General features: G+C 41.6%; 1 protein-coding gene across 1 annotated transcript in view; it reads right to left on the reverse strand.

Moving 5' to 3' along the window:
- Window positions 1-666: 666 nt before the first annotated feature.
- Window positions 667-24,974, reverse strand: part of col5a3a (collagen, type V, alpha 3a) — a 48,704-nt gene continuing 24,396 nt past the window's right edge. The window contains exons 20-67 of the mRNA XM_062438878.1: window positions 24,775-24,819; window positions 21,811-21,864; window positions 21,582-21,626; window positions 21,289-21,342; window positions 20,967-21,011; window positions 20,531-20,584; window positions 19,697-19,741; window positions 19,301-19,354; window positions 18,652-18,696; window positions 18,463-18,516; window positions 18,254-18,361; window positions 17,711-17,764; window positions 17,314-17,367; window positions 17,134-17,178; window positions 16,885-16,938; window positions 16,461-16,505; window positions 16,274-16,327; window positions 16,104-16,157; window positions 15,563-15,616; window positions 15,327-15,434; window positions 14,918-15,007; window positions 14,621-14,674; window positions 14,323-14,430; window positions 13,891-13,998; window positions 13,726-13,779; window positions 13,462-13,515; window positions 13,256-13,363; window positions 13,091-13,144; window positions 10,012-10,065; window positions 8,260-8,313; window positions 8,088-8,141; window positions 7,873-7,980; window positions 7,741-7,794; window positions 7,590-7,643; window positions 7,340-7,393; window positions 7,183-7,236; window positions 6,958-7,065; window positions 6,746-6,799; window positions 6,539-6,592; window positions 6,343-6,450; window positions 6,199-6,252; window positions 5,531-5,566; window positions 5,023-5,076; window positions 4,619-4,922; window positions 4,348-4,460; window positions 4,190-4,258; window positions 3,100-3,333; window positions 667-2,876 (exon numbers count right to left, since the gene is read on the reverse strand). Of these exons, the coding sequence (XP_062294862.1) occupies window positions 2,730-2,876; window positions 3,100-3,333; window positions 4,190-4,258; window positions 4,348-4,460; window positions 4,619-4,922; window positions 5,023-5,076; window positions 5,531-5,566; window positions 6,199-6,252; window positions 6,343-6,450; window positions 6,539-6,592; window positions 6,746-6,799; window positions 6,958-7,065; window positions 7,183-7,236; window positions 7,340-7,393; window positions 7,590-7,643; window positions 7,741-7,794; window positions 7,873-7,980; window positions 8,088-8,141; window positions 8,260-8,313; window positions 10,012-10,065; window positions 13,091-13,144; window positions 13,256-13,363; window positions 13,462-13,515; window positions 13,726-13,779; window positions 13,891-13,998; window positions 14,323-14,430; window positions 14,621-14,674; window positions 14,918-15,007; window positions 15,327-15,434; window positions 15,563-15,616; window positions 16,104-16,157; window positions 16,274-16,327; window positions 16,461-16,505; window positions 16,885-16,938; window positions 17,134-17,178; window positions 17,314-17,367; window positions 17,711-17,764; window positions 18,254-18,361; window positions 18,463-18,516; window positions 18,652-18,696; window positions 19,301-19,354; window positions 19,697-19,741; window positions 20,531-20,584; window positions 20,967-21,011; window positions 21,289-21,342; window positions 21,582-21,626; window positions 21,811-21,864; window positions 24,775-24,819 (3,576 nt within the window). The 3' untranslated portion in view covers window positions 667-2,729. The remainder of the gene's footprint in view (window positions 2,877-3,099; window positions 3,334-4,189; window positions 4,259-4,347; window positions 4,461-4,618; window positions 4,923-5,022; window positions 5,077-5,530; window positions 5,567-6,198; window positions 6,253-6,342; window positions 6,451-6,538; window positions 6,593-6,745; window positions 6,800-6,957; window positions 7,066-7,182; window positions 7,237-7,339; window positions 7,394-7,589; window positions 7,644-7,740; window positions 7,795-7,872; window positions 7,981-8,087; window positions 8,142-8,259; window positions 8,314-10,011; window positions 10,066-13,090; window positions 13,145-13,255; window positions 13,364-13,461; window positions 13,516-13,725; window positions 13,780-13,890; window positions 13,999-14,322; window positions 14,431-14,620; window positions 14,675-14,917; window positions 15,008-15,326; window positions 15,435-15,562; window positions 15,617-16,103; window positions 16,158-16,273; window positions 16,328-16,460; window positions 16,506-16,884; window positions 16,939-17,133; window positions 17,179-17,313; window positions 17,368-17,710; window positions 17,765-18,253; window positions 18,362-18,462; window positions 18,517-18,651; window positions 18,697-19,300; window positions 19,355-19,696; window positions 19,742-20,530; window positions 20,585-20,966; window positions 21,012-21,288; window positions 21,343-21,581; window positions 21,627-21,810; window positions 21,865-24,774; window positions 24,820-24,974) is intronic.

The raw sequence follows: 24,974 nt of genomic DNA on the forward strand, positions 1-24,974 counted from the left end.
ACAGAGATAAGTAGGCAGACAGAGCCACAAAAAGATTATATGATGAAATTCAGAAAAAAGTATGGTTAAAAATAATTTACCACTTGTTTTTTGTCTCTCACAAATACCCATCAACACAGCTTGTGTTACCTCCACTGAACAGACTAAATCTCCATAGCTGAATTTCTTATGCTCAACCATTTCAATACTGACCTCTTTTCTGCTCTCTTCTCGCCCAGGCTGCAACCTCTGGGGCTGAAAAAATGAAGCCAACGCAGAAGTGCCAAAAAACTGCACTTCCTCAAATGGCCAATGAGGCTGGCTCCAAAAGCAAGTCAATCCCCATAGACCCCCATGTTAAAATGCCCAACTTTACAGCAGAAATAAACATGTACACAGCCTGGTACAAAAAACGGTTTTGGTCTTCTGTCTCCTCCCCACCTTCCCTCTTTAGTACTGAAACAGGACTTGAAATAAATATTGAAATAAATGAACCCAGGAGCAAATCAGAGTTGATTGCATTTGGCTATGTGGGGATGCTGATTGAAAAGCTTGTTGAGTGAGTGTTACAGTACTCTTGTTAGTCTAATACACTCTGAGTGGACACTGAAGGCAACCGCAAGCTCTCATATACAGTATATTGTTCAATATACCCTGTAATATCTGTTGAAGAAACAGAAAACAGAATGATTTCTTCTTTCTTTTTATTCGCGCATCAAATTGACATTGTACATTTGTTTTTCATTCAGGCAACAGGTTATTTTTCATAAAGTCCTAAGAATAACTGTACAGTATATAAAATTAGTACAACAAACTATACACAAGAGGGACTGCAGGATGGGACAGGAGGAGAGTAGTTAATCACTGGAATGTTTAAATGCTATGATACAAATAGAATAGTGGGAGTGAACTGCAAAATTATACATGCTGGATACACAGTCTACTGTTTGAGTTGGAAGAGGTAGGCAGAGCATTAAGAAATTTCATTTGCCTAAGGGAAAATCAACCGTAAAATGGAATTTACATACACATGTCAATTTCTGTAATGTTTCACAGCTCCATTTGTTAATTTGAAGAAGACTCTGCTGAAGCTGACATACGGAGACAGACTGTAGTAATAATGTCATCTAAAAACCAATCCGGGTGCTGCTCCACCAACGGTGAATAATGGACTAACAGCTATGACCGTATAAAAGCAGCCATGGTAATTTTACTGGTTTATGAGGACAATTTCTGATTCACAGTTCTACAATATATTTTTAAAAAAAAAAGCATTTTTAAAGAAAGAAATTTCACCTGGTGACATCATCTTTTCCAGTCTTGGTGCTGTGATTTCTGCTTTAAGGAGACTGATATTTTTGTACATAAAAATACTGAATTTACTGTCCAAAATCACTGACAATGCACAATGTAAATTCTGTTTAAGATTGGATTTTCCCTTTAAAGCGATTAACCACATTGCTCTGAAATGTCCCTAACCTCTTTTCATCGGCCCTGTGAAATTGGCACAATCAGCCAGAAGATGTGCAAAAACACAGTAGACTAGTCCCTAGCCTCTGAGGGTGTTTCTTACTGCTGAAAGAGCAATAACCCTCTCTCTCTCTCTTGTCCTTTAATCCTGCCCCCAGAGACATACAAACACAGTGACACAAAAATAACAGAATCATCTTTAGCACCACTGAAGAGCATATCTTGTCAAATGAACAGCAACACATTCTGTTCTAAATTCAACATATCAACAAAGCAGAGAAATAAAAACCTCTGAGTAGGGGCAGAAAAGTGAAAACAGGTTATGTCAGCAGCTTTCAAGAGCATTCAAAGGATGTGTGAAATGTCTCTTGGTGTAAAGGACTGCATTTAAGACTAGAGAGCATTTAAATCAGCAATGCTCTTAATTCTTGCCCTGAAATATCCCCAACCTAGTTGCTGAGGTATGTCATGACAGGTACATACACAGGAGAAAGGATGTTGACATATACAGTACTGTACTGTGTAAGACATGGAGGGCCCAATAGCTTATTATCAAGCCCAAGGATGGAAGCAGTCCAATAAAGGAAACAACCTTATTCTTTCAAGTAAGTGTTGGGTTCAATAACTAGCTACGCCTATTGAATACTAATCAAGGTAATTCTCTGAACAAACTGCAGTTGAAGGGTAAAAAAGGACAATTTATCATTCCACCACACATAAATTAATTATGGTGCTTGTGTGGAATTAATATGCTAGGCTAGTTCACAACAGCTATGCAATTATCATTATAGTGAAATCGGAGCATGCAAATTAGTATGATGACGTCTCTGATTTATTCAGTCCCAGTCTTTGTAAAACATTAGGTAGCAACTAGTTCATTCATGGTCTGAAAAGTCTCACTTTCTGTTCTTTGATTGTACAGATTCATCTGATTTATAAGTGGTCATCGTCAAGTGGTGCAGTCCTCCTAATTCTTAAAGGATCAATTATAGCACATTCAAACAGTGAAGAGGAAAAAAACACTTGAAATTAAATATCTAATTGGAATATTTCCCTTTGGTAAATGTGCTTTGTTCCAACTGTTGCATGTCCTCTTTCTTGCCATTCTCCTTGTTGTAAAGCCATAGAACCTGTTTCATTGGCTGATGAAAAGTCTTAAATAATACCACAAACCCACCACATACAGGAACTTAATATAATAAATATTGTTTGGGGCAGCGGTAACAGTCCAGTTTCTTTCTGCTGTGCATGTCTTTAGTGTGTGTGTTGTTGGCAAGGTGCTAACCACTGAAGCATACTCGTCCAACTTCGAATCCAAACTTCTGGTTGCTGTTGCCAAAGTCTGCTGGAGCCACATCTATAAGAGGGAGCAAATCTGCTGAGGGGGAGTCAATCTCTAGAACAGTCCTTTCCTGACCTTTGCGGAGCTGAAAGAGAAATAATAAAGCCATTATTAGAATTTACTTGGTTTAATTCAACTAAGTCCCTCTAGCCTAAATCCCTATTCAAGTCAGTGATTTGATGACTACCCTGTTACTGAATCATGCACCAGCTGACAACAGTAACACAACTGATACACACATTAGTCTCATTAAAGCTAATTCCTATTTGTCCAGCCAGTCCATTTCCCTGGCATATCCCAGTACTGACCTGGCATCCATCATGCACTGCATGGATGAAGGGGCTTTTGGCTTGTGTCAGTTCCTCATAATTGCTGCCCCGGAAGCGGAGGGCATGCTGGTAGGACCGTGATGTGCTGTCAAACCAGCCTGCCGAGTTTTGGCAGGTATAGGTGAATCTCTGTTTTGCTGTGGCACTCAGTAGTTTCAGGAAGGTCAGTTGAACCACATGCACAGGGTTCCCATCCATGTCAATGTAGGAGAACTGGACAATAAAGATACACAGATAGTAGTGTGCAACACAGACAGAGAAATATTATGTGTACTGTACTGTAGGTCCGTATTGTAATGCTAACTACAATTAAAACTAACCCTAACCCTTAAATGACACAAAATCTCACTGGATTGGGAAAAAAAACAAAAAAACAAGAAATGGAGTTATAGAAAAACTGAGCCTATAATCTATGTCTTATTCTATTTCCGTCTCTGAAGTTACCAACACCCTAGCTTGTATTGATGAAGCAGTGTATATGAGCAAGGTTATAGCAAATTTTCTTCAGAATCAAAACAGACAGAGAGTAAAGTAGGAAGAAAGAAATGAAGGAAAGAAAATGAAACCCTAAGCAAATCCAAGGACTTTGTGTGAGAAAGTCGGTAAATTGCAATTGTGCTGGAAGCTCTGTGATTATCTGAGAGGGTTATGAGACCTCTGATCTGGAGCACATGAAAGGCCAGTGTTCTGAGCATGCTGCCCTGAATGCGAATCAATGAGACAGAGCTGCCAATGGCTTCGTGTGAGTCATCCTGACTGCTGAAATCAACTGCTGGCAATATCAAGTCAGTTCTCATATTGCACATGGTGTAACAGGTTAATATCAAATTATACAGTGAACAGATTTATGAATAAAAACAAACATTCACATACAGTCATGTGCATATGGATAGACACACATGTATGCCTACACTTTCACACCCCCCCACAAATGCTCACACCTCTTTTATGTGCATGAATATCATTCAAACACTCTCAATTAGCATGAGTAATTTAGCTAAAAAAGATTGCCTGGCATTTGGAGCCAACTGAGATTAATGGTAGGATGTGAGGTTTGATTTTTTTGTACCTGCTTGCCTTTCCTGTATTGGCTGTACCAGCTTCCTGGCTTCTCTTTGTTCCACGCTGCTAATTTCACCTTGACACACAATGGGAGAGAGGGAGGATGTTTAGCACAATTTTAGGGTCAGCTTTGCAAAGGATGACAGCAAGAGATTGAATACTTACCATTTCAATCTTATTGTCAGGGTGGAGACATGTATCTCCATCAGCTGTGAAGTTACAGTAGACCTTGATGGAATCTCTGTGACAACCTTGGTTAGGATCTATCCAATATTCTCCTACAAAGTGCACAGAGAAAAGATCAAAAAGGGTGTATGCTGGACAATCATACATCATGCATATCTGATACGTCCAGTTTTCCCTGGAGTAGTTTTTTATGGTAGTGTAATCAGGCTTCATTATGAAACAGTGTGTTAACAGTTTCATGTCTACTAACCATCTTTGTAGTGAGGTTGGACCATCATGAGCTCTTTGCAGGTGCGGGCAGGGCTCTCAAAGGTTCCCAGGGGCCTCCTCATGAGCTCCACTTCGGTTTTCATGGAAGACAAGGTGGCAAACACTTCTTCCATTCCCTCAGGATCCTCTAGAGGCTGATCTCCCTGGAGGAACTCTTCTATATCCAGATCCACATCCTCCTCCCTGGATGGGCCTGCTCCTCCTGTCTGTCGATCTGAGTCCCTTCTTCTCTTCCGTCTGCCCTCCCTGATAGGCAGGGGCTGAACCATTCTTGCAGGGGGTCCCTGGAGGTAGAACAGAAAGGTGAACAAGAGGTGAAGTGGAAAGAAAGACGATAACACTGGCACCGAGAAGGCCATGATGTGGATCATTGGAGGCACTCACTGGAGGTCCTGGGGGACCAGCAGGGCCTGAATCACCTCTGGTACCAACAGCACCCTGGAGAACAGAAGAAGACAAAACTTTGTGTCAATCATTTCGCACCTGGAGCCTCTCTCACATCACTTGGCTAAATTCCGGCTTTATCCAGGCAGATATGACTGCTGCTTTATAGGATTAGCCAGCTGTGTGCATCAGCACTCTGTGGTCAAAGCCGTGGCTCTCCAGACACACTATAGTGGTTTTCATAACATCACACACCAGAACCAAATCCTATTAAAAGGGCCCAATGGAAAAATCACACACAAGGCAAGTGTGGCTGTACAGCAGGCTTTTAGTTCCAAAGACATGCTGTAAACACAGTGGAGCATTATGATTATGAAGCATGGTACATTTAAGCCAACAAACACACTTTCTCTCTCTTCTGTAGCATATGTTCCTAGCAGCTGCTAACCAAGCTGATGTGTGAGTACAGGAATGGCAATGCAGGAATAAGACACTATACAGGACTCACCATGTCTCCTTTCGACCCTCTCTCTCCAGCTGCACCCTATGAGTGGAGGTAGGAGTAAGTAAGCAGTAGAAATGTGAATAAAATATATTAAAACTTTTTAAAAAACTGTAATTATTTAAGTATGCATACAGTATGCACAGAATCAGCACTTCTGCTTAGCGATAGGACAGGTTATGTTCAAAATTCTTACTTTCACCACTTAGTAACAATGAGTAATAACAGGACTGTAGCTAGAAACCCTCACATCCAAATCTTCAAATGTTATCCATAAATAATAAATACTTATTGACTTTCACTGATTAATTGATAAAACCATTTTCCACCACAATTATATAAACAGTTTACTGAAACTCTTTGATGCCTTTGCTTTTAGCTACAATATGTCAACACTTAATTTCCTCTCTTCTCTCATGCTCCTCTGAAGTGTTTTGCTTCTATTTGTTTACAACTGCAGAATCTTTGCAAAATTATAACTTGAGATTAAAATGTTTTCCTGATACAAAGAACATTTACCTTTCGATTAACAATTATGAGATACAGCAGACCATAAGTAAAAGTGTGCAATAGAGTTGAAAAAAATCCTATACAGTTCCTCGTGTACAGTTCCTATTGTTATGTCATGACCTTCTAGATTAAGATGTACAGCAATAAAGTATACTGTCACTTACTGACAGTCCTGGTGGTCCTGGTGGGCCAGTGGGACCAGGTACACCTGAAACACCCTAAATATAAGAACAAGTATGTCTAATTAGTGAACTGAACTTTCTTTGTGCATAACTGTATCAGATGCATCAGATTGCAACAAAACGTACTCCATCTCCTTTAGGCCCTTGTGTACCCTGGTTTCCTGGCAAGCCTCTGTCTCCCTTTTCACCAAATTCTCCTGGAGGGCCAATAAGGCCAATTAACCCGCCATGACCCTGCAGACAGAGACATGGTTTATCAATATTGTTTCCCAGGGTTTAAACAGGTGCCAAGTATTCTCTCTGTTTGGGACTTAACACTCACTTTATCTCCCTTATTTCCAGGGTCTCCTTTTAATCCGGGAAGTCCTGGTGGTCCCTGTTAGAAATGTCAGATACATTAGTTCGCTTACAAAAGTGCTGTGTATTCTGTATGTGAAAAATATGGATTTAAGTCCTGATTGTGGCAAATGTCCCAAATCCCTCCTCTCATTTCATTGGCATCCATATCAGCCAAATATAAGGATCTTACTATTGGTCCTGATGGTCCAGTCTGTCCTGGTGGCCCATTTAACCCTTGCTCACCCTGGAGAATAAACACATGACGTACAGATCAGTTTACAGTATGTCAAAGCATACAAGCAAGACATCATGCTGTTTAAATTATTATGGTTGCCTGTGTGTTCCTTCAATAGTGGCTTAATATCAGGCCTATGCAGTCAGTATTTTGTATTGTGTACTGACCCCGGGACCTGGGATGCCTCGAAACCCTTCTGGACCAGTCCTCCCTGGCTGCCCTTGGGGTCCCACTGGGCCTGTCTTCCCTATCGGACCCTCGGTTCCTGGTGTCCCCTACAGAGAAAAAGGAAAGAGCCAGACGGCATTGTATCAGGGGCTAAGTAGATCAGAAACCTTAGTTGAAGGGCACCATATATAACCATTAAACTCTGTGCCAGTCTTTATCCTTACCTTGGCTCCCTTCATTCCTTGCTTCCCTTCTTTTCCTGCAGCACCTATATGACCCTGAGAAAGGCATTGTTGTTATGAAGACTTGATTTACAAAGCAACATGAACACATACAGCTACATTCACATTCATACAAACCCATAAAATACATTAAGCTCACCCTGCGCCCAGGAGGTCCTGAAGGACCTGGCTCTCCAGAGGCTCCTGGTGGTCCCTGCAGATAACAGTAACAAGAGAAAAGTTAATACAGACACACATCCACCCAGTCACATAAAGACTGAGAGGAAAGCTTGGCCACGGTGATAAAGAAGATTTCAGCTACGCACACCTGAGCTACTGGTGTTTTCGATATATGCAGTCATAAATATGTTTTTTTTTTTTTTTAAAGAAAGAAAAAAAACACTGCTCACTGCATTGCCAGGATCCCCACTGTCTCCTTTAGCCCCTGGTCCACCATCTAATCCCTGGATGAAAAAAATGTCACATAAGAGCTTATTAAAAATACATTAAAGACAAATTAATGATAAAAATGAAAAAAAAAAAAAAAACAATAACTCTCACATTGACACCAGGTTCTCCAGGGGGTCCTGAATCTCCTGGGAATCCAAGAGGGCCCTGTGGAACCAAAGAATGATTCAGAGTCCCTCATATGTGTGACATTTACGGTAACTGACTGACTGACAAGATACTCACAAGGTTGCCTTTAGGGCCATCCTCTCCTGGTGTCCCTCTGGGTCCCGGGGGTCCAGCTGCACCAGGAGGGCCGGAGTCACCCTTCTCCCCCACTTCACCTTTAGCACCCTTAGACACCAACAAAAATATATGACAGTCAATGAAAAGGGCGAGAAGAGAAAGCAAAGAAAGAATGACATTGAGAAAGAAAGGGACGAGAGACAAATGTGACTCACAGCAATGCCAAGCTCTCCAGCTGCTCCAGGGTCTCCAGCTTCTCCGTCCTCACCCTAGAAAAGAGAGAAGACACAGCAAGATAAAAACACACCACAAATGCACAAGCCCACACACACAAACCACCATTGTATGTGTGCACATATTGTGTAGTTGCTAATGGGGAATGCTAACCTTCTCTCCAACACGTCCAGGCTGACCAACTCCACCAGGCATTCCAGGTGGGCCCTGGGACAGGAGGAAAGAGAACACTTGAACACTAAAACATCAGAAAACAAGGGCAGGTTTGAAATATTCATTTGAAAACCGAGTTCTTGGTGCAGTTTTTTTTTCTTTCTTTTTTTCAGTTTGTTTGTCAGCAGTTCTGTTCACAGACTGTTGAAACTGGAACAGAATTATCACAACACAAGGAAAGAATATTGAGTGGCAGGTTTGCTACGTATGTGGATATTGTCTGAGTCACACAGTAGGTTGGAAGCTATTTCCCCTTTCTCAATCAAGTTTGCCTGTTTGTTTTCTGTGTGCAAGTATGTACAGTATGTCAGAGTATGTTGTGTTGCATCTTGAGACAAACCCAGTAAAAGCATGTCTTCGGTAGAGTGCACAAACATGAGAGCTGAGTACAGCCATGCACTACTACTGAACTCCTGCTGTCAACTGCTTTCCTCTGATGCCATCCCTACCCATTTCACTCTTTTCCACTATTCCTGTATCAGTCCATTTATGGATCCCACCATCTCTGCACTGCTGTATTTCCACGCTTCCTGTGATGGGGCATTAGCATGGCTCACATAGCTTTCTGCAGCACGCTGCTGAATAATTGACCGGCATGAAAGTCTGTAGAGAGATGGCCATTACTAGAGGTAAATATAACTGCCTCTCAGGGATGATAGGCTAATACTTCTTAATGATTCATAGAGCAGTAAATATAACTCTCTCCCAGGGATTATATCCTAATACTATTTAATAATTCAAATTTCAAAAGCAGTGGAGGGTCTGTGGCAGGAAGTGTTCAAACGAAGAGACTGTATACTGTACATAGAAACAACAGGCTGGAAAGTAAAAAGTATCTGTGGTGTGTAAGGATAAGCTGTTGTTCAGTTTGAACTAGATAACTCTATAAATAATGGAAGTCTCCTTAATTCCAAAGCTGATACACTATCATGTTTTCTTTATTACTCATATACGCATGCAATTACCATAGTTTGAAAATATTAGAACTTTAATATTGGCACTATCAGGGCAAATTTAACATCAAAATTGCACAAGTGATAATCAGGGGAGGTTGCCTCTCAATTCGAATTGAAGATACATAAATAATTTAAATATTTAAGAAACATAATTTTCAAAAGACCAAATCCAGATAAGAGAATAAAGTCAATGAATTATCTTAAAAAGGCAAATATGCCAGACTAAATTTGACACATTTTTAAGACTGATACATTTATTCATAATTGGGAGGCACATAATAATATTTGGTAAAGCTGATTATGCTCATTAGCATAACCAAATTAAATGGACCATGCTAGGGCGGTTACTGTTTCGACTAGTTTAACACTGATTTTAGTAATCTGTGCATGTTCCATTGCATTGGTTTTATTAGGAACATATTGGAGTTAGAAATAAAGGAATTTATTAAGTGGCTGTGAAGATGCATATGACAGCTTGTTGATATAAACTGCAAAAAACAAACAAACAAACCGAGAATTATAGCAATTTTGGAAATTCCCTTTTATTTACCAAAGAGCACCTGTATGTTAATGTTTTAAACCCAAGTCCTCTTACCAAAAAAACATATCATTACTCTTTCCCCAATAACACTGTCTATTTGGTATTATACTACAATAGTGATGAACATTTTGATCCAAATTGTAATAGTGAAAAAAAACACCTGGACAATAAGCATGAATTCATGCTATTCTTTACCTCTCCACCATTGGGCCCCTGAGAGCCTCGTGGGCCATGCTGTCCTGGAGGCCCCTGTGGAGAAAAAAAAGAAGATGTTTTCATTAGGATCTCATTGAAGATGATAAAGATATACTGCATCAATAAAACACACAAATACAAGCTGAAAGTGATCTGGGCTTGGCTGGTGCCCCCTAAATTAAATGAGTTAGAAGTCAGCTCATGGTGGATTGCTTATGCAGTGGCTCCAGTATCCATGATCATTATCACAGTGACATGATGAAGACGTCCAGACAGGTCATTACCCTCAATATGACAGGCTCTGATTTTTCTCATTTTTCCCACCCTCTCTATCTCTCTCTCTCTCTCTCTCTCTCTCTCTCTCTCTCTCTCTCTCTCTCTCTCTCTCTCTCTCTCTCTCTCTCTCTCTCTCTCTCACTCTCTCTCTCTCTCTCTGTGTTATTCTCTCTTATTAATAAGAAACCTCTTGCCTGTGATGTGCAAGACCATATTCTCTCAGCCACAGTGATGGCATGTGATTTGACTTTTCTGTGCAGCTCAAGAGAATGCCAAGCAATTAATCCTAACAGTGCTCTGTGTTTCAGTTGAGTAGATGTTGAGCTGTTCTCTGAATCACTCTGAAGTCTTGGAGGGAGCCTCGTGTTGTAAAGACACTGAGACAGAAAGACAGACAATCTGCCCAAAGAGAGACTGTGTGAGACTAGAGGAAACACATATCCTTCTGGCAGAGAGATACTTGAGCATTAGAGGGTAAAATTCTGTGATCCGCAACACTCACACATGAATGAAACTTCCCCAGTGAGTCCTCAGCATCTTTCCTCACCCCCACCACCCTTCTCTCGCTGTCTCTCTCCTTTGTTTTGGTTCCATTTTGATGCATTCCCTCCCTAATCTGGCTGTGAAGAAGAGGGGCTATAGAGAATCTTGTTGAGCGTGTGTTCATGGTTGACAGCGTTGTGAGATGACTGTCACAAAGGGGGATGCTCATTAGACAGCCAAGGCTGAGGCTAATCTGATTAGCAGCTGTCACACCGTCTTCCTGCTCACAATCAGCGCCCCGCCTCTTCCTTCCACTCCATTGCTCCACTGCTTCCTTTCTGTCACTCTCTGCCTTTTTTCTTTTTTCTCATAAAATTGTGGTCTGTTTTGTCATTCACACTCCTCCTTTAAGATTCATCACACACTGAAAAGACGTGTAAGTCACTGTTGTAGTTTGAAAGAAGTTTATATGGCTAACATTTAACCATCATTGTGGCTATCATCTCATAAAATAACCAAAAGACATGACCAATGCCAGCAGACACAGAGATACAAGAAACAGAATTTAGAGGGTAATTGACTCAAGTGTGTTTTAAACCTAAAGCAAGGGCTATTACAATGGAAAAAACAGCTTTAAGCTCATTTAGTCTGAGAGTGGAGTAGCCAATTTAAATTAGTCTATCTCAGTTTTATTGCAGCTGTCTCACACTAGGATAGTCTTGAGTGCAAAATCAAGATTACTCTATCAGTCTTACACCTCTCTGTACAACCAGTCTGGCGTCGAAACAATATTGAGACTAATCAAGGGCCACAGCAAACTGTGCCCCATTCAAGGCCACAGTCTGTAGTAGTTTGAGAGTGGTAATGATTATTGGCAGAGGAAAAGCTTGGTTCACAAGTTTGACAAACAGCAGCAGAATCAGCACAGCTGGTACTAAGGAACTAAATAGGTGGCACTAATTAAAGTTTAATGAGCTGTGGTGGGTTGTTTGGGTACCAGCTATAGTTCATAGCCTGCTGATACCTTCAACATTCTCAATACTGTGCATATAGAAATTGTATGCCAGATAGAATTTTGCAAACATTATATTTTTCTTTTTAATTTACAGTATTTTTTTTTCTAAAATGGGATATTCAAAAATGACATTTGAGATGATAATATAATATTGGTGTTATAATATACATAACATTTGTACAGTAATGTGGGGTGACCTTTGTCTGCTACTGTGTTTATAATATACTCACATCAGAGGTGTCACATCCACAATGACCAGCATGGTGCTTGAAAGTCCTGGCACTGACGTGATATTTGAATAGCACCTTTATGAGCTGGGTAGTTATTTCAGCCCAAATATATAATAATGCTTCAGGAGTTTCCTGATCATAGACAGAAATGTAAATTTACAGTATTTCCCGTCTGCCATCTCAGCACTCAATAACCTTCCCCAATAACCTCATATGGACCCAGCCCTCCTTAGTGTGCTATATATATGTGTCGGTTGTTTAATGTCTGGTAGTGTTTGTGTAGTATGTGTGTATTACATGTTGCTCAATGTTTAGTAGTGTCGTACAGTGTGTGTGTAGATGTATACTGTTTCAATGTTGGTTTCTTCAACCCATCAGTAGCTGACAGTCTGTGAAAAAGAATTTCCCTCTGGGGACAATAAATTTCTATCTATCTATTTGCAAAAGCTGTTTTTCTACTATTATATGCATACATGTTTTGACCTCAAAAAGAACAATTGAACAGCTTTTAATACTCAGGATGGAAATGAAGAAAAGTGGACCAAGTGGAGAAACATATTCATTTAGATACTGAGGAATAATCACGTCATTACCCAGTATCTGGCAAGACCAAGACAAGTCAAAGTCATAATGATCGTGAAGCAAAGTGTGCGATGTCAGGAAAGTGCTGTCAGTTGGTAAATGAGCTGTGTTAATAAAGCACTTGTCTGGTCTTCCAACCACTCAAAGCGCCTTATAGTACATACCAACATTCACCCATTCACACATACATTCATACACTAATTGCAGAGGCTGCCATGCAAGGTGCCAACCTGCTCAGCAGGAGGAGTTTCTAATCATTCACACACACACACACACACACTTACACACCGATGACGCAGCCTTCAGGAACATTTTGGAGTTCGGTATCTTGCCAAAGACACTTCAACAGGTGGACTGGAGGAGCAGGGGATCGAACCACGGATCTTGTGATTAGTGGATGACCCATTCGACTTCCTCAACCACAGCTGCCCCTAGCTGAGACTTGAGGCTGGCACTGGACTTGTATGTGTTGAGAATACTGAGCAGTACTCACCATCGAGCCAACATGTCCACTCTCTCCTTTCTCCCCTGGTAGTCCTGGCATTCCCTATAAATGCAGATATGGTAAGAAATACAGTCTAAGGCATGGAATGGAGACATATATAAAGGGATGAGTCTTGGATGTACAGTCAGTCTTGGAATTTATATTGTTCTTTACCTGTAGCCCAGAAGGTCCAGATGCCCCCTTAAAGCCCCTGTGTCCTTCATCTCCTTTTGCTCCATTCATGCCTTGCTGCCCACGAGGACCTGGCTCACCATCTGCACCCTACACAGACAGGTCCGCGCTGTTAACACTGCACAAACCAAACCAAAATATATGCTGATATATAGTTATATGACTCTTTGTGAGTTAAAACAACATACTGTCAATCCAGGCTGGCCTATAGGTCCTTGACTTCCAATAGGTCCTGGGGGTCCCTAAAAGCATAGTGACAGTTAAATACCCGTTCACTGAAGTAAAGACATGATCAAAGCCATTTGTTAGTACACAAGATGATGTACAGTCCAGACAAACAGTTATTACAATGAATTACTCAAAACCAATTACAACCCAGTTTGTCCTCTACCTCCTTGTGATCCAAGGTAATGACGTGATGTTGGAACTATTCACATAAAATTCATACTCACTGCTTCTCCTTTGTCTCCTTTGCTGCCCTTCTGGCCTGGTCCTCCTGTCTCTCCCTATAGGGACAGATGCACATATGTGAACACACATACAAAAAACTGAGTCCCAAAATCAGCAAGCACTGAACAGCAGTGCTGCAGTCCCTGCTAACTATCCAATGTACCTACCTTGTCTCCGTCCTCTCCTGGAGGCCCAGAAGGTCCCGCAGCCCCTGGCAGCCCAAGAGGTCCTGGATCCCCGTCATGCCCCGCTGGTCCCACAGGTCCCTTCTCTCCCTTGGGAACAGATGGGAAAACAGCACACATCTAGCAAACGCTACAAAACATATTACCCTCATATAGCAGCATGACACATTGATTAATGTATCATACCAGGAAGGACACTCGCACCCAAGAAAGTAGACTTGATCACATTGATATTTTTACTCTCTCTTTCTCTTTCTGTCTCCTTTACCTCTCTCCTGCTCCCTATCTCATAATAACACATTCTAAAGAGACAGCACGTGTTGTTTATTACACAATGGTGGGAGGTGTTGGCACACTATGTGTAAGAGGACACTGTAGCCTAAGAAACAAAATTAGAAATGTTCCAAATCTTACTGGCTCGCCTTTCTCTCCCATCGGCCCAGCAGGGCCCACGCCGCCAGGTGGTCCTGGCTGGCCAATAGCACCAGCCGGCCCAGCAGGGCCCCTCTCTCCAGTGGCACCCTGGAAATAAAAGATAGAGTCGAGGTGAGCATGTCACATGATTCATTATTTGATTTAGTGCCGTGTTCACGATCACTGATCACCATGGAAACAGCCTGCTGTTTCATATGCCATAGCATTTTATATACCATAGAAACTGAACAGAGACCGAGGGATGGGATGGGATGTAATTTAACTAAATCATACTTACAATAGATCCAGCAATACCAGGCAGGCCCTCTCCTCCCTTCAGACCTGCAGGACCCTGCAGAGACACGAGCACAGATTTCACAATCAAGCAACATCTGCCACCATTACAAGAATTACCATTTGCATTAAAGTTTTACAATTGCTTTGGTACAATTGCTTTGAGTTCCAATTTGAAAAACCTTTATGAAAATGTCATGATGGATGTTGACAATTTAATTACAAGCTGCACATGTCAGGAGGATCTAATGCTGACAGTGAGTGAGGTTAAATATATGAGATTTAAGGAATTTTGAATTACCATAGCACCAGGGGTCCCTCTGCTCCCTCTGAACCCGTGAAGCCCAGCAGGACCACTCTTTCCTGGAGATCCTGATGAACCTGGGTCTCCCTAAAATGCACACATGTGATTAGATATGAGGTAAATATAAGGTAAGTAGCCAGTAGTCCGCAGGCCCTTGTGCAGTCATAAATCACATCAACCAGCAAGTCACCCAGTGAAGGAACATTTATCTTTTATGAGCCATAATACACTCAACACCGTAAGGTTTCCTCTGTTATTTATTAGCAAATTAGAAGATAGGATGAGACCCCGGAGATAAGATATTCAGGGAGTATTGAGAGAGTCCTTGGGCATTATCTAATGAAACAGTAATAAGGTGATGCTGGTAAGTGATTATGATCCTGACTTTATGATGAAAACCACTCACCTTGGCACCCTCCTTTCCAGCTGCTCCTGGTAAACCATGCTCACCCGGTGGTCCGGGTGAACCTGGATGGCCTCTTTCTCCAGTTGGCCCTGTCTCACCAGATTTACCCTGAAAACAACCAAAGTACACAACACCCTCAGGCTACCAGATTACTTCCTACGTGAAATAACACAACAGTTATTTAAAATACATGTTATCTGTTTGCTTTTGAACCAACTATAAACTAATCTGATTACCTGTGGTCCAACAACACCTGTTGGCCCAGGGGGTCCATTCTTGCCTTGGAAGCCCTGTAAAATAAGACAATTTAGTTTGGTGACTCTCAGTCAAAAGTTGAAACAGAGGCAGTAGGATGCACAGATGCTTTTATTTGAGGACTGCACACAGGGCAGGATGTTTTTTCTAAATTTAGTTTAGTCTTTTCAACTTGCACTCTGACTGAGAACTTCAGTGCTGAAGTCACAGCTTTCAACTTGTTTGCTTTGACACATACAGTAGATCAATTCTCTGTTATTGCTGTGGTGTGCACCTCATAGAGGCATAATGCCACACACCAAATGCTGTATATAGCTTTTTTTCCAGGCACAGACACCTTCATTGATAGTGGATAGAAAAGAAATCATGGGAGAGAGGGGGGGGGGGGGGGGGTGTGACATGCAGGAAAGGTCCTCCGGCCAGGATTTGAACCGGGGTCTGCTGTGTACCTGGCATGCGCTCTAACCACTCGACCACCTGCGCCCGCTGTCTATAGCTTTACTACGATAAAAGGTGACTCACTGATTCCCCTCTCTGGCCTGGATGACCTGGTAATCCATCTTTTCCAGGTGGACCCTGAAAAACAATAATTTTCTCAAATTATTTTAATGAACTAAACATGATCAAAGGTGATCATAGATATGAGTAACATTAGTTGATAGGCACCATCCAGTGCATCTTAGCCCACTCACATTAGGTCCTTTAGGCCCTGGTTCACCATGTCTTCCCTGAGGCCCTAGAGGACCCTGGAAAATAATAACACAGATTGTCAAAACTCTGACTCCAACCCAAAATCCTTTTTTTCTGGTGAGGGACAGGTTTTGGAGCTATGGTCCTATTTGGGTACAGTATGCCATCATCTAAGAGTCAAAATTTTACCTGATCTCCAGGGGATCCTTGAGGACCATCTTGTCCAGCAGAACCCTACAGGTGAACAAGACAGCAAAAATACAGTCACTGTAACACTAAACATTTCTATTTTTTCCTGCCAGCCATCTTTAGCTCTCTGAAGATGAGCTTTGAAGGTGAGAGTGTAAAACTGAAGCATCCCCTTTCAGACAACAGCTTCTCACTGCACCAGATGTTCTGTCATCTAGAAATGAACAGCAATAACCAGCTCCAACTTGGTTGGTGCATTCATCCATACTTTATGAGGTATGTTTTTATGTGTTTGTAACTGTATGTGCATATGTCTTTGTTTATGTCAGTGTGTGTGTGTGTGTGTGTGTGTGTGTGTGTGTGTGTGTGTGTGTGTGTGTGTGTGTGTGTGTGTGTGTGTGCACTCGTATCAGCCTAAACTCACCTTTTCTCCAGACTTTCCAGTGGGCCCCCTTGCTCCTCTTTCCCCTCGGACTCCCTATCGCAAAACCAACAACAGTCTGATTAGCACATGCATCACAAATCTGGAGGTGGAAGATAAACTGTTGATGTGAAAAAGCTATGCCTCACTCCCACAACCCGTGTTAAACTAATGGTATCATTATTACTAGAGCAGCAGGTTTAAACAATAACAAACGTGCTATATAGGCATGACACCTATAGCTGTACTTACATTAGAACCTCTTTGGCCTCCAGGCCCTGGCTGACCAGCTGGACCCTGTATTGTAAAGATTTATGAGAGTTATTTATCAGTTGCTTATTTTACAGTTCCTACAGTACATACTGCAGCAAAGTTTACATTTTCTAAAGAAGTCAGAATGTGATGTGGATGAAATGTCTGTACAGTCCTTACCCTTCGTCCTTTCTCTCCTGGGACCCCTGCCACACCAGGGAAGCCAAGTGATCCCTGGAGGGACACGTAGAGGTTAATCAGCCTCAGCCTTCCATTCATCACACATCAACCCCTAATGTCTCATTAATGTATAATTAACTACTGTATCAAATTAAAGCAAATCTAATACATGAGCCCAACACAGCCTTAAATACACCATTCATCAACATGTAATGAATTGATGTCACTAATGAACTATTAATAAAATAGCCTTTTTTAATAAGCCATTTATCATCCTTTATTTTTAATCAGACAGGAAACAGTCCAGCCAAAGACACACATATTGCTGGTTAAAGCTCTGATAAAGGAACCAGAGGACACATTAACTGATCATTATAGCTCATCAATGCTAAATCACCTTAGGCCCTTGTCGTCCTGGGTATCCTGGCAATCCAGGAACACCAAGTTTACCCTGTAGAAAATAAGAGGGGAGGAGGAAATAAATGGGTAAAATATATATATATATGCCTGAAAACCATTTAATTAAGATTTGTATGACATAATGCTGATTATGCATGTACCAAAACAGAAGGGCATCTCTATACTAACGTATAGTGATGACAGAAAGATTAAATGCTTCAACATGCACACTAGTACAGTGCGCCTTAGGAGTAGGCTATAACCAGACGTAATAAATGTAAGGGAATTACATTCCATATATTCAGTACTACAGTTATTTCAGACACTGATTTAATAAGAAAGTTTTGTCAAAACAGAAAATGGACCTAAAGAAAATTAACTGTAATACATTATAATACATAACATTATAATGCCTATAGTAGCACAATGCAGGTTTAGATAAAAGTTTTCTATAATTTGACAGCCTATTTGATCTTCCTATCCTCCTATTTTTTGTCCCAACCTTGTCTCGTAATGTTAATGTAATCTTTTATTAATGTACCTTCTCTCCAGCAATCCCAAGACCTCCTTGATCACCCAAAGGTCCTCCTTGGCCCTTCAGCCCCTCTGGTCCATCCTCTCCACGAGCACCTGGAGCTCCGTTATCACCCTAAAATGAAAAATTACAATAGAAGAGAGGTGACAATTTTATCTCTGCTCCAAAAGAGAATAACAGAGAAAATGAAGTTTATGATCTGAAGGCGCTTTTACCCTGTCTCCCGTGATGCCCATGTCTCCTTTGAACCCTGGGAAACCATCTTCTCCCTGTGATGTATAGAGGAGTGGTAATGTATGATGAAAAGCTTTTAAATGATAAATGGCATCATAATATTGTAATTTGTCAGTGTCCTAAGTCCCAATCCACAGTTTGCAATAACAAGCAAAATGTGTTTTACTCACCTTCTCTCCTTTGCTTCCCTTTGGACCTCTAACTCCATCTGCTCCCTGTGAAAGAGAGTATAAAATACTTTAGTTAATGACAATATAACATCACTGACACACGTCTGGACACCACATTGAAAAATGACTGGTTATCTGTATTTCATCTTAAAACACTGAAATGATTTATAAGTGTGTATTGATTTTCTCTTGACCTAACATTGCTCTGGTATTGAGCAGTTATTGACCTTACATTCATACTAATGATTGCCATCAAGGTCAGACTGCCCCTAAAGGATGTTGAACCAAACTGCTAGATAAAACACCAGATGTAGAAATGTGACAAAAACAAACACCAAGCAGAATTCCATTCCATGACATCTTTACTTTTATTCCTCAATTTCAAAGGCACAAAATTGACTGCTACACACCAACACACACAGTTTTGCTCTATCTGGCTCTGACATTTCTCCTATCTGTCAAATGCTCTTTACTCTGCTGTTAGTAGTCCCCTTGGGAACCAGGGTACTTTTCCTCCACCTGCCACCTGTCAGTTTAAGACTCAAACAGCTTGTCCGTCACAGGTAGACATACACGCAGAATGAAATGGCTGAGGAATAAATATCTTAGTGGACATTACACCCGAGATCATGATACATTTATGTCTCACCTTGACTCCACGGGACCCTGGGTACCCAATAGGCCCCTGAGGACCTAGTGAACCCTGCATGTAAAAAATAACAAAAATGTTACTGAATCTTAGCAAGCAGCAGCCTCTGAACAGATACTCCGTCACTGTGTCCTATCCTTTATTGACAATAAGCGTTTTCAAACAGAAACAGTGGAGGAGGCTGATGAATGCATGTGGCTGACTCTAATGGGCTAATGCTCTTGTACAATAAGGATGATAATATCATAGGGGCACAATAATGATTACAATGATGAGAGTGAGCATTTACAATAGCATGCACAATTACAATAGACTGAATGAAAGAGCATGATGTTGCACTTTTAATATCTTGCTGTTACACTACAGCACACAAGCCTAAGAAATGCAGTTACCCACTTGCATGCCTTTCTCTCCTGGGGGGCCCTCTCTTCCTGGGTGACCCTGAAGCAGGAAAAAAGGAATCAGATTGACTTAGCGCTGCTGTAAATACATCATTATTGTATCACTACTTGATGGAAATTTCTGAATGCAACCATCCATTGAAAAAGAGGAAAACACAGTGGCATTGAGAATGAAGCACCATGAAAATATCATTGTGTGTCACAAAGCTTTGCAGAACAATAAAAGGAGCATTAAGTGAGAATCATTCGACTGTGTCTGACTGCAGTCTAAAATGAATTATTGGAGATGAGAAAAGCCTCACTGTAAGAAGATTTCTCATTCTTTACTAAATGTCATACTGCTTCTGATCACTTCCATAAATGCCTACAGTATCCCCCTGCTGGCAGATGACAGAATGTGTATAAAGTACCACTCAAAAGTTTGGACACACTTTCTCATTCAAGTGAATTGGAGAGTGTGTCCAAATCTTTGACTGGTTCTATTCATACAAAGTTATTGCTTGTGTATCATTTGGAATTTCTGTGCTGTTGTGCTGAAGGTAAAACTTCCTATTGAGGCTGCTCCTCTAGTTCTACTCCTCTTTGCTTAAAGAATGAAGACATTCTTTAAAAAACAAAACAAAACTCCCTGTGCGAAAATGTGTTGTCTGAGTACAGTACCGACTCTTATAGTAAGTCAGTTGATGTTGCAGTGATTCACATTTTGTTGTCTTGTCACTTGAGCACGTAGTTGACTGACAAAGTAGGAGCAGTGCACTCTCTCTATTTATATGTACATAGATACTGTGTGCAAAAGTATGTATGGATATGTGCATGTGTTTGTACTTACAGGAGGGCCATCAATGCCTGGTAGTCCCTGCATGCCTTGTTTCCCCTGGGGACCCTGTACAGGACAGACAAAATCATAAATCCTGGCGCTGAGCTTCAGATATGATATAACCTCTCAACTCATCCCTAAGAGACCACATTTCCCACTTTGTTGCTTCTCTACCAAACATACTGTATTTATGGCTAAGTCCACTTTTTATTTCTTTTATCAATTTGACCTCATGATGTGAACTGTTCAAGGCTGTCCCCTGTCTCTGTTATGCCTGTGTGTGTTTCTTTGGTATTGACTTCCTGTCTAGCTCTGTCTTGTCTGAATGGGATCCAGAAGTGGTTGGGTTATATTGGCCTGTTTAGTCTGCCTCCCCTGAGTATGTGATGACAAAGATCACAAGGTCACAGCTTTAATTCTGAACTTAAGAGGGAGACATGCTACCTACCTTCTCTCCTGGCAATCCAATGGGACCCTGAGGACCAGACAAACCCTAGACCGGAACAGAGCATCAATCAGGTTAAGTGTCACAAGACTGGGAGAGGGCTTGGAGTTGAGGTTTTATGGCATGTGTGTGTATGTAAGAATCATAAACAGTAAGTGCTGATGTCTTTGTGTGAACTGGGAGTTGGATGGGGTGTTGACATGCTGGAAAATATGGTTAACCAATGACTGTAATGGTGCTGATGACATTTTAAAAGTCATTTTTGTTGCAGTGGGGTGATACCTTTTTATCTTAAAACAGGACCGTTTTAGTGCTTGTACAGTACCTGTACTCCCGGATTTCCCTGTTGACCTGGGGACCCTATTTCTCCAGATGGACCCTGAGAACAGGTAACACTGGTGGTTACACACTGTCAACACATCATCACATCACATGACAACAGGTTAACAGGTTCATTAGAATGGTACGCTAAGACACTTTGGCTGATGTTTCTGTAGCTGACATCAATTTCAAAATCCACACCACGTTCATATGTCTGTATCTCTTAACATACATTATAGCCATAAGTGGTATGTAAAGGTTGTTATGGGGATGAGGTATGAAGGTAGCAGGACTGACCAGGTTGCCCTTTGCCCCTTGTACTCCATCAGTTCCACTGATACCCTGTCAAAAATACACACGCAAGATGTTAGAAAATATAGGATGAAATGTCAAAGTTTGATTGAAAGAGACACAGTTCAATAGCTTCCTTGCTTATCTTTAGTGGCATATTGATGATTCTATGAACTAGAGAAACTTTTATAGACTGAATATCTCTGATCTTATAATCAAGGCGATGTTGACTTACCGGTTGGCCAGGTGGGCCAGGTGGCCCCCTTGGCCCAACAAGACCCCGAGAACCCTGGAGACAAAACACAGTAAATAGTCAGCAGCTAACCTGCATTCATGATGAGATGGAGTGAGTGTGGAATACTAAATCACAAATCAGAACTAAGAAGAGACAGAGAGTGAAAAACAGGGACAGACAAGCAATATATTTGTGTGTGTGTGTGTGTGTGTGTGTGTGTGAGTGTGTGTGTGTGTGTGTGTGTGTGTGTGTGTGTGTGTGTGTGTGTGTGTGTGTGTGTGTGTATGTGTGTGTGTGTGTGTGTGTGTACGTGCACGCATCTGGTTTTGTATGTGATAGCCACAGAGACTGTGCTAGCCTGTGTTTGCGCAAGTGTGTTTGTGCGCTCTGTTTTTGTCAGCCTCCCTCTTTGTAGGCTGGCCAAGCCACCTGTTCCAAAGCCACATCTGTGATCTCCTGGGAAGTGATTGATATGGAAATATAATCATTCAGGCCAGGATTTTATCTCTTCCCTCTCCGACTCTCTCTTTTCCCTCTCTCCATCTCTCTTATCTTGTTCACCACCAACCAAAATTCTGTCTCGCGTTTGTCTCTCGCTGTCTCACTTTTTCTGTCACTTCTTCTCTTTCATCAAAACAGCCAACTCCTCTTCTTTCCTGTTTTTTTGTAGTTTAACACAGCACTCCTAACAAGTCTTATGCCACTCTATTTCTTCCTGCACTGGGTGATCCATTTGGAGAGACAGAACCCTGCTGAGCCAAAACCTTACCTACTGTGAGAAAGATAGAGTGTGAGTCATAACCAATCAACCAGTGTTCACTGCAGATATACACTGAGAATATGACAGCATCTTCACCGGAGCTCTCAAAATCATTCTGGTCTCACATTGATATAAAGATTGAAAGTTACTTTGTAGGTTGAATCTCTGTGAAAGAATTTAAATATACTAGCATGCTGTGCAATCTTATATTTTTGTGTTTAAGCTGCACTCTTTCCAGTGACTATCTTTGGTAATGCAAGGGTCAATATTGCGTAAATAAGGTTTGACCAGCCTACCTTTTATAGTTATTGTACACTATTGTGCTGTTATTCTATTATGTTCTACATGTACAGTAAGAGCAGTAGATTTTGTATTTGTATGTGTCTGCAAGATTCTGATGGAAATGTCTGCTGTAGCTGAAATCCAATGATCTCATACAATCCCCACAGGATTTGTCTTGGAAATCCATTGCTTCTGTGGGTATAAACTAAGAAAAAGGTTTTGGTGTTTCACATTTCTGACAACCCCTAGCATCTACTACATTAAATATTCTAATATAGAGACATATTTAACATGAAATAAAGGTGTGTTGTGATGTCTGTATCTATATGTGTGTTTGTGTGAGCTTACTATAGGTGTTTTCTCTCCCACCTTGCTGTGGTAGAGAAAATTGTGTGTACCAAAGATCCCAAGATGTTGTCCAGCGCTTAGCTCCTGTTAGGGTCACCCTTTATGATAATATTGAGGGGGGGGTACCAGAAAAGCACAACTCCAGAAAGACCTCATCAGCACAGCAGGCAGATGATGGTGTCCAGCAAACAGGTGGATCTCTACAACAGCTGTGAAGATTGAGGAAGGCTGCAGCAGGGGGAGACCTACAATTGCCATGCAGTCCATGGCGGTGGATGTAGGTCTGTCTCTGTCAAGGATTGTGTGTCAACTGGACCTAGAGGTCTGGAAGCTCTAAGCCCAAACTGCCATACAGTGGATGAAGCTGACTTGCTGGATGTCAGATCAAGCCAGGAGAATTCTTCGGCACTTCACCCATGACTGAGCAACCCTTTTCAGGGTCCGCACAACACACCCCATTAGGGGAGGGGTCTAGAGAAATCATGTGCCTTACCAACTTCCTGGCTAGATTACCGCATCCACTGGGAACTCCTCTACGCAGTCAGAAATTTTCTCCATCATCCACAAGCAGACAACTCTGCACCCAGCTAACAATAACAATTGACAGTGTAAGCCTTGAAAATGTGAACCAGTCCCCTTACCTTGGAAGTCACCTCTCCTCAAGGGCAGACATAAACAATGAGGTACACAATTGCATCTGCTGTGCCAGTGAGGCTTTTCAAAAGCTCTGCAGAAGATGTCTTTGAAAACTCTGAAATGCTTGCAAAGACCAAGCTGCTGGTCTACAAGGCAGTTATCTTGCTCACACTTTTATATGGGACCACTTACAGTAGGCATATCCGAACCCTGGAGTGCTACCACTAGAGGTGCCTGCGAAATAAATCTTGTGTATCAGCTGGAAAGAGAAGCGCACTCACATCAGTGTCCTTGAAGAATCAAACATAGACAGCATTCCTGCCACCATCTTTAAACACCAGGTGCCTGGTAATACAAATGCCCGACACATGCCTCTCAAAATATGTCCTCTGCTCAGAATTAAATGCTGCCCAACAACCACCTGGAGGTCAGAAAAAGTGTTTGGTTCTTTTTTTTATGTCATAAACAGTTCTAGGAGGCAACCGTGCTTGAGTACACTTGGGTTTGGGGTAATGTGAGTGCGGGCCAGCGGGGGACAGGGGAGGGGGGATATTCGAGCTTCAGCATGGTACAGAACAACTGGCCCTAGTGAGAGTGCGCCCTAACTGGGAAGACTTTGCTCAAAACAGCATGGACAAACAGTTTACATGAAGGAGCCACATTCCATGAAGATGATCTCCAACCGTCTGCCAGGGTCAAGCAGCAGCAAAGAAAGGATTGAGTCTGCATCAAAAAAGGCTCTCCCACATTCCCCTTCCAGTACCTCACATCAATACCAGCACTGCAACAAAGTTTGTGGTTGGAGAATTGCCTTCATCAATCTGAAGACCCACAATGAGGATCCCCCATGAAGACCATCATACTTGACTTCGAGTGATTGCCAATGACTGTAAGTGTGCATGTTTGAGAGAGAAAGACGAAGAGGGAACATTACTCACAGGTTCACCTGGTTGCCCTCTTGGCCCCACAGGTCCATCAGACCCCTAAAATAACAAAGAAGGAAACAGATTCTACACATAAATCTCATGCACACAGAGTAAGTCAGCCTCAGGCATGGATACATTTATATCCCCAGAGACATAATCTGTGAAAATAGCTAATTAAAAAAATCCACCGACTGACAGATAAGGCTAAACTA

The sequence above is a fragment of the Scomber scombrus genome, chromosome 18 (assembly GCF_963691925.1).
Source record: "Scomber scombrus chromosome 18, fScoSco1.1, whole genome shotgun sequence".
Classification (NCBI taxonomy): Eukaryota; Metazoa; Chordata; class Actinopteri; order Scombriformes; family Scombridae; genus Scomber; species Scomber scombrus.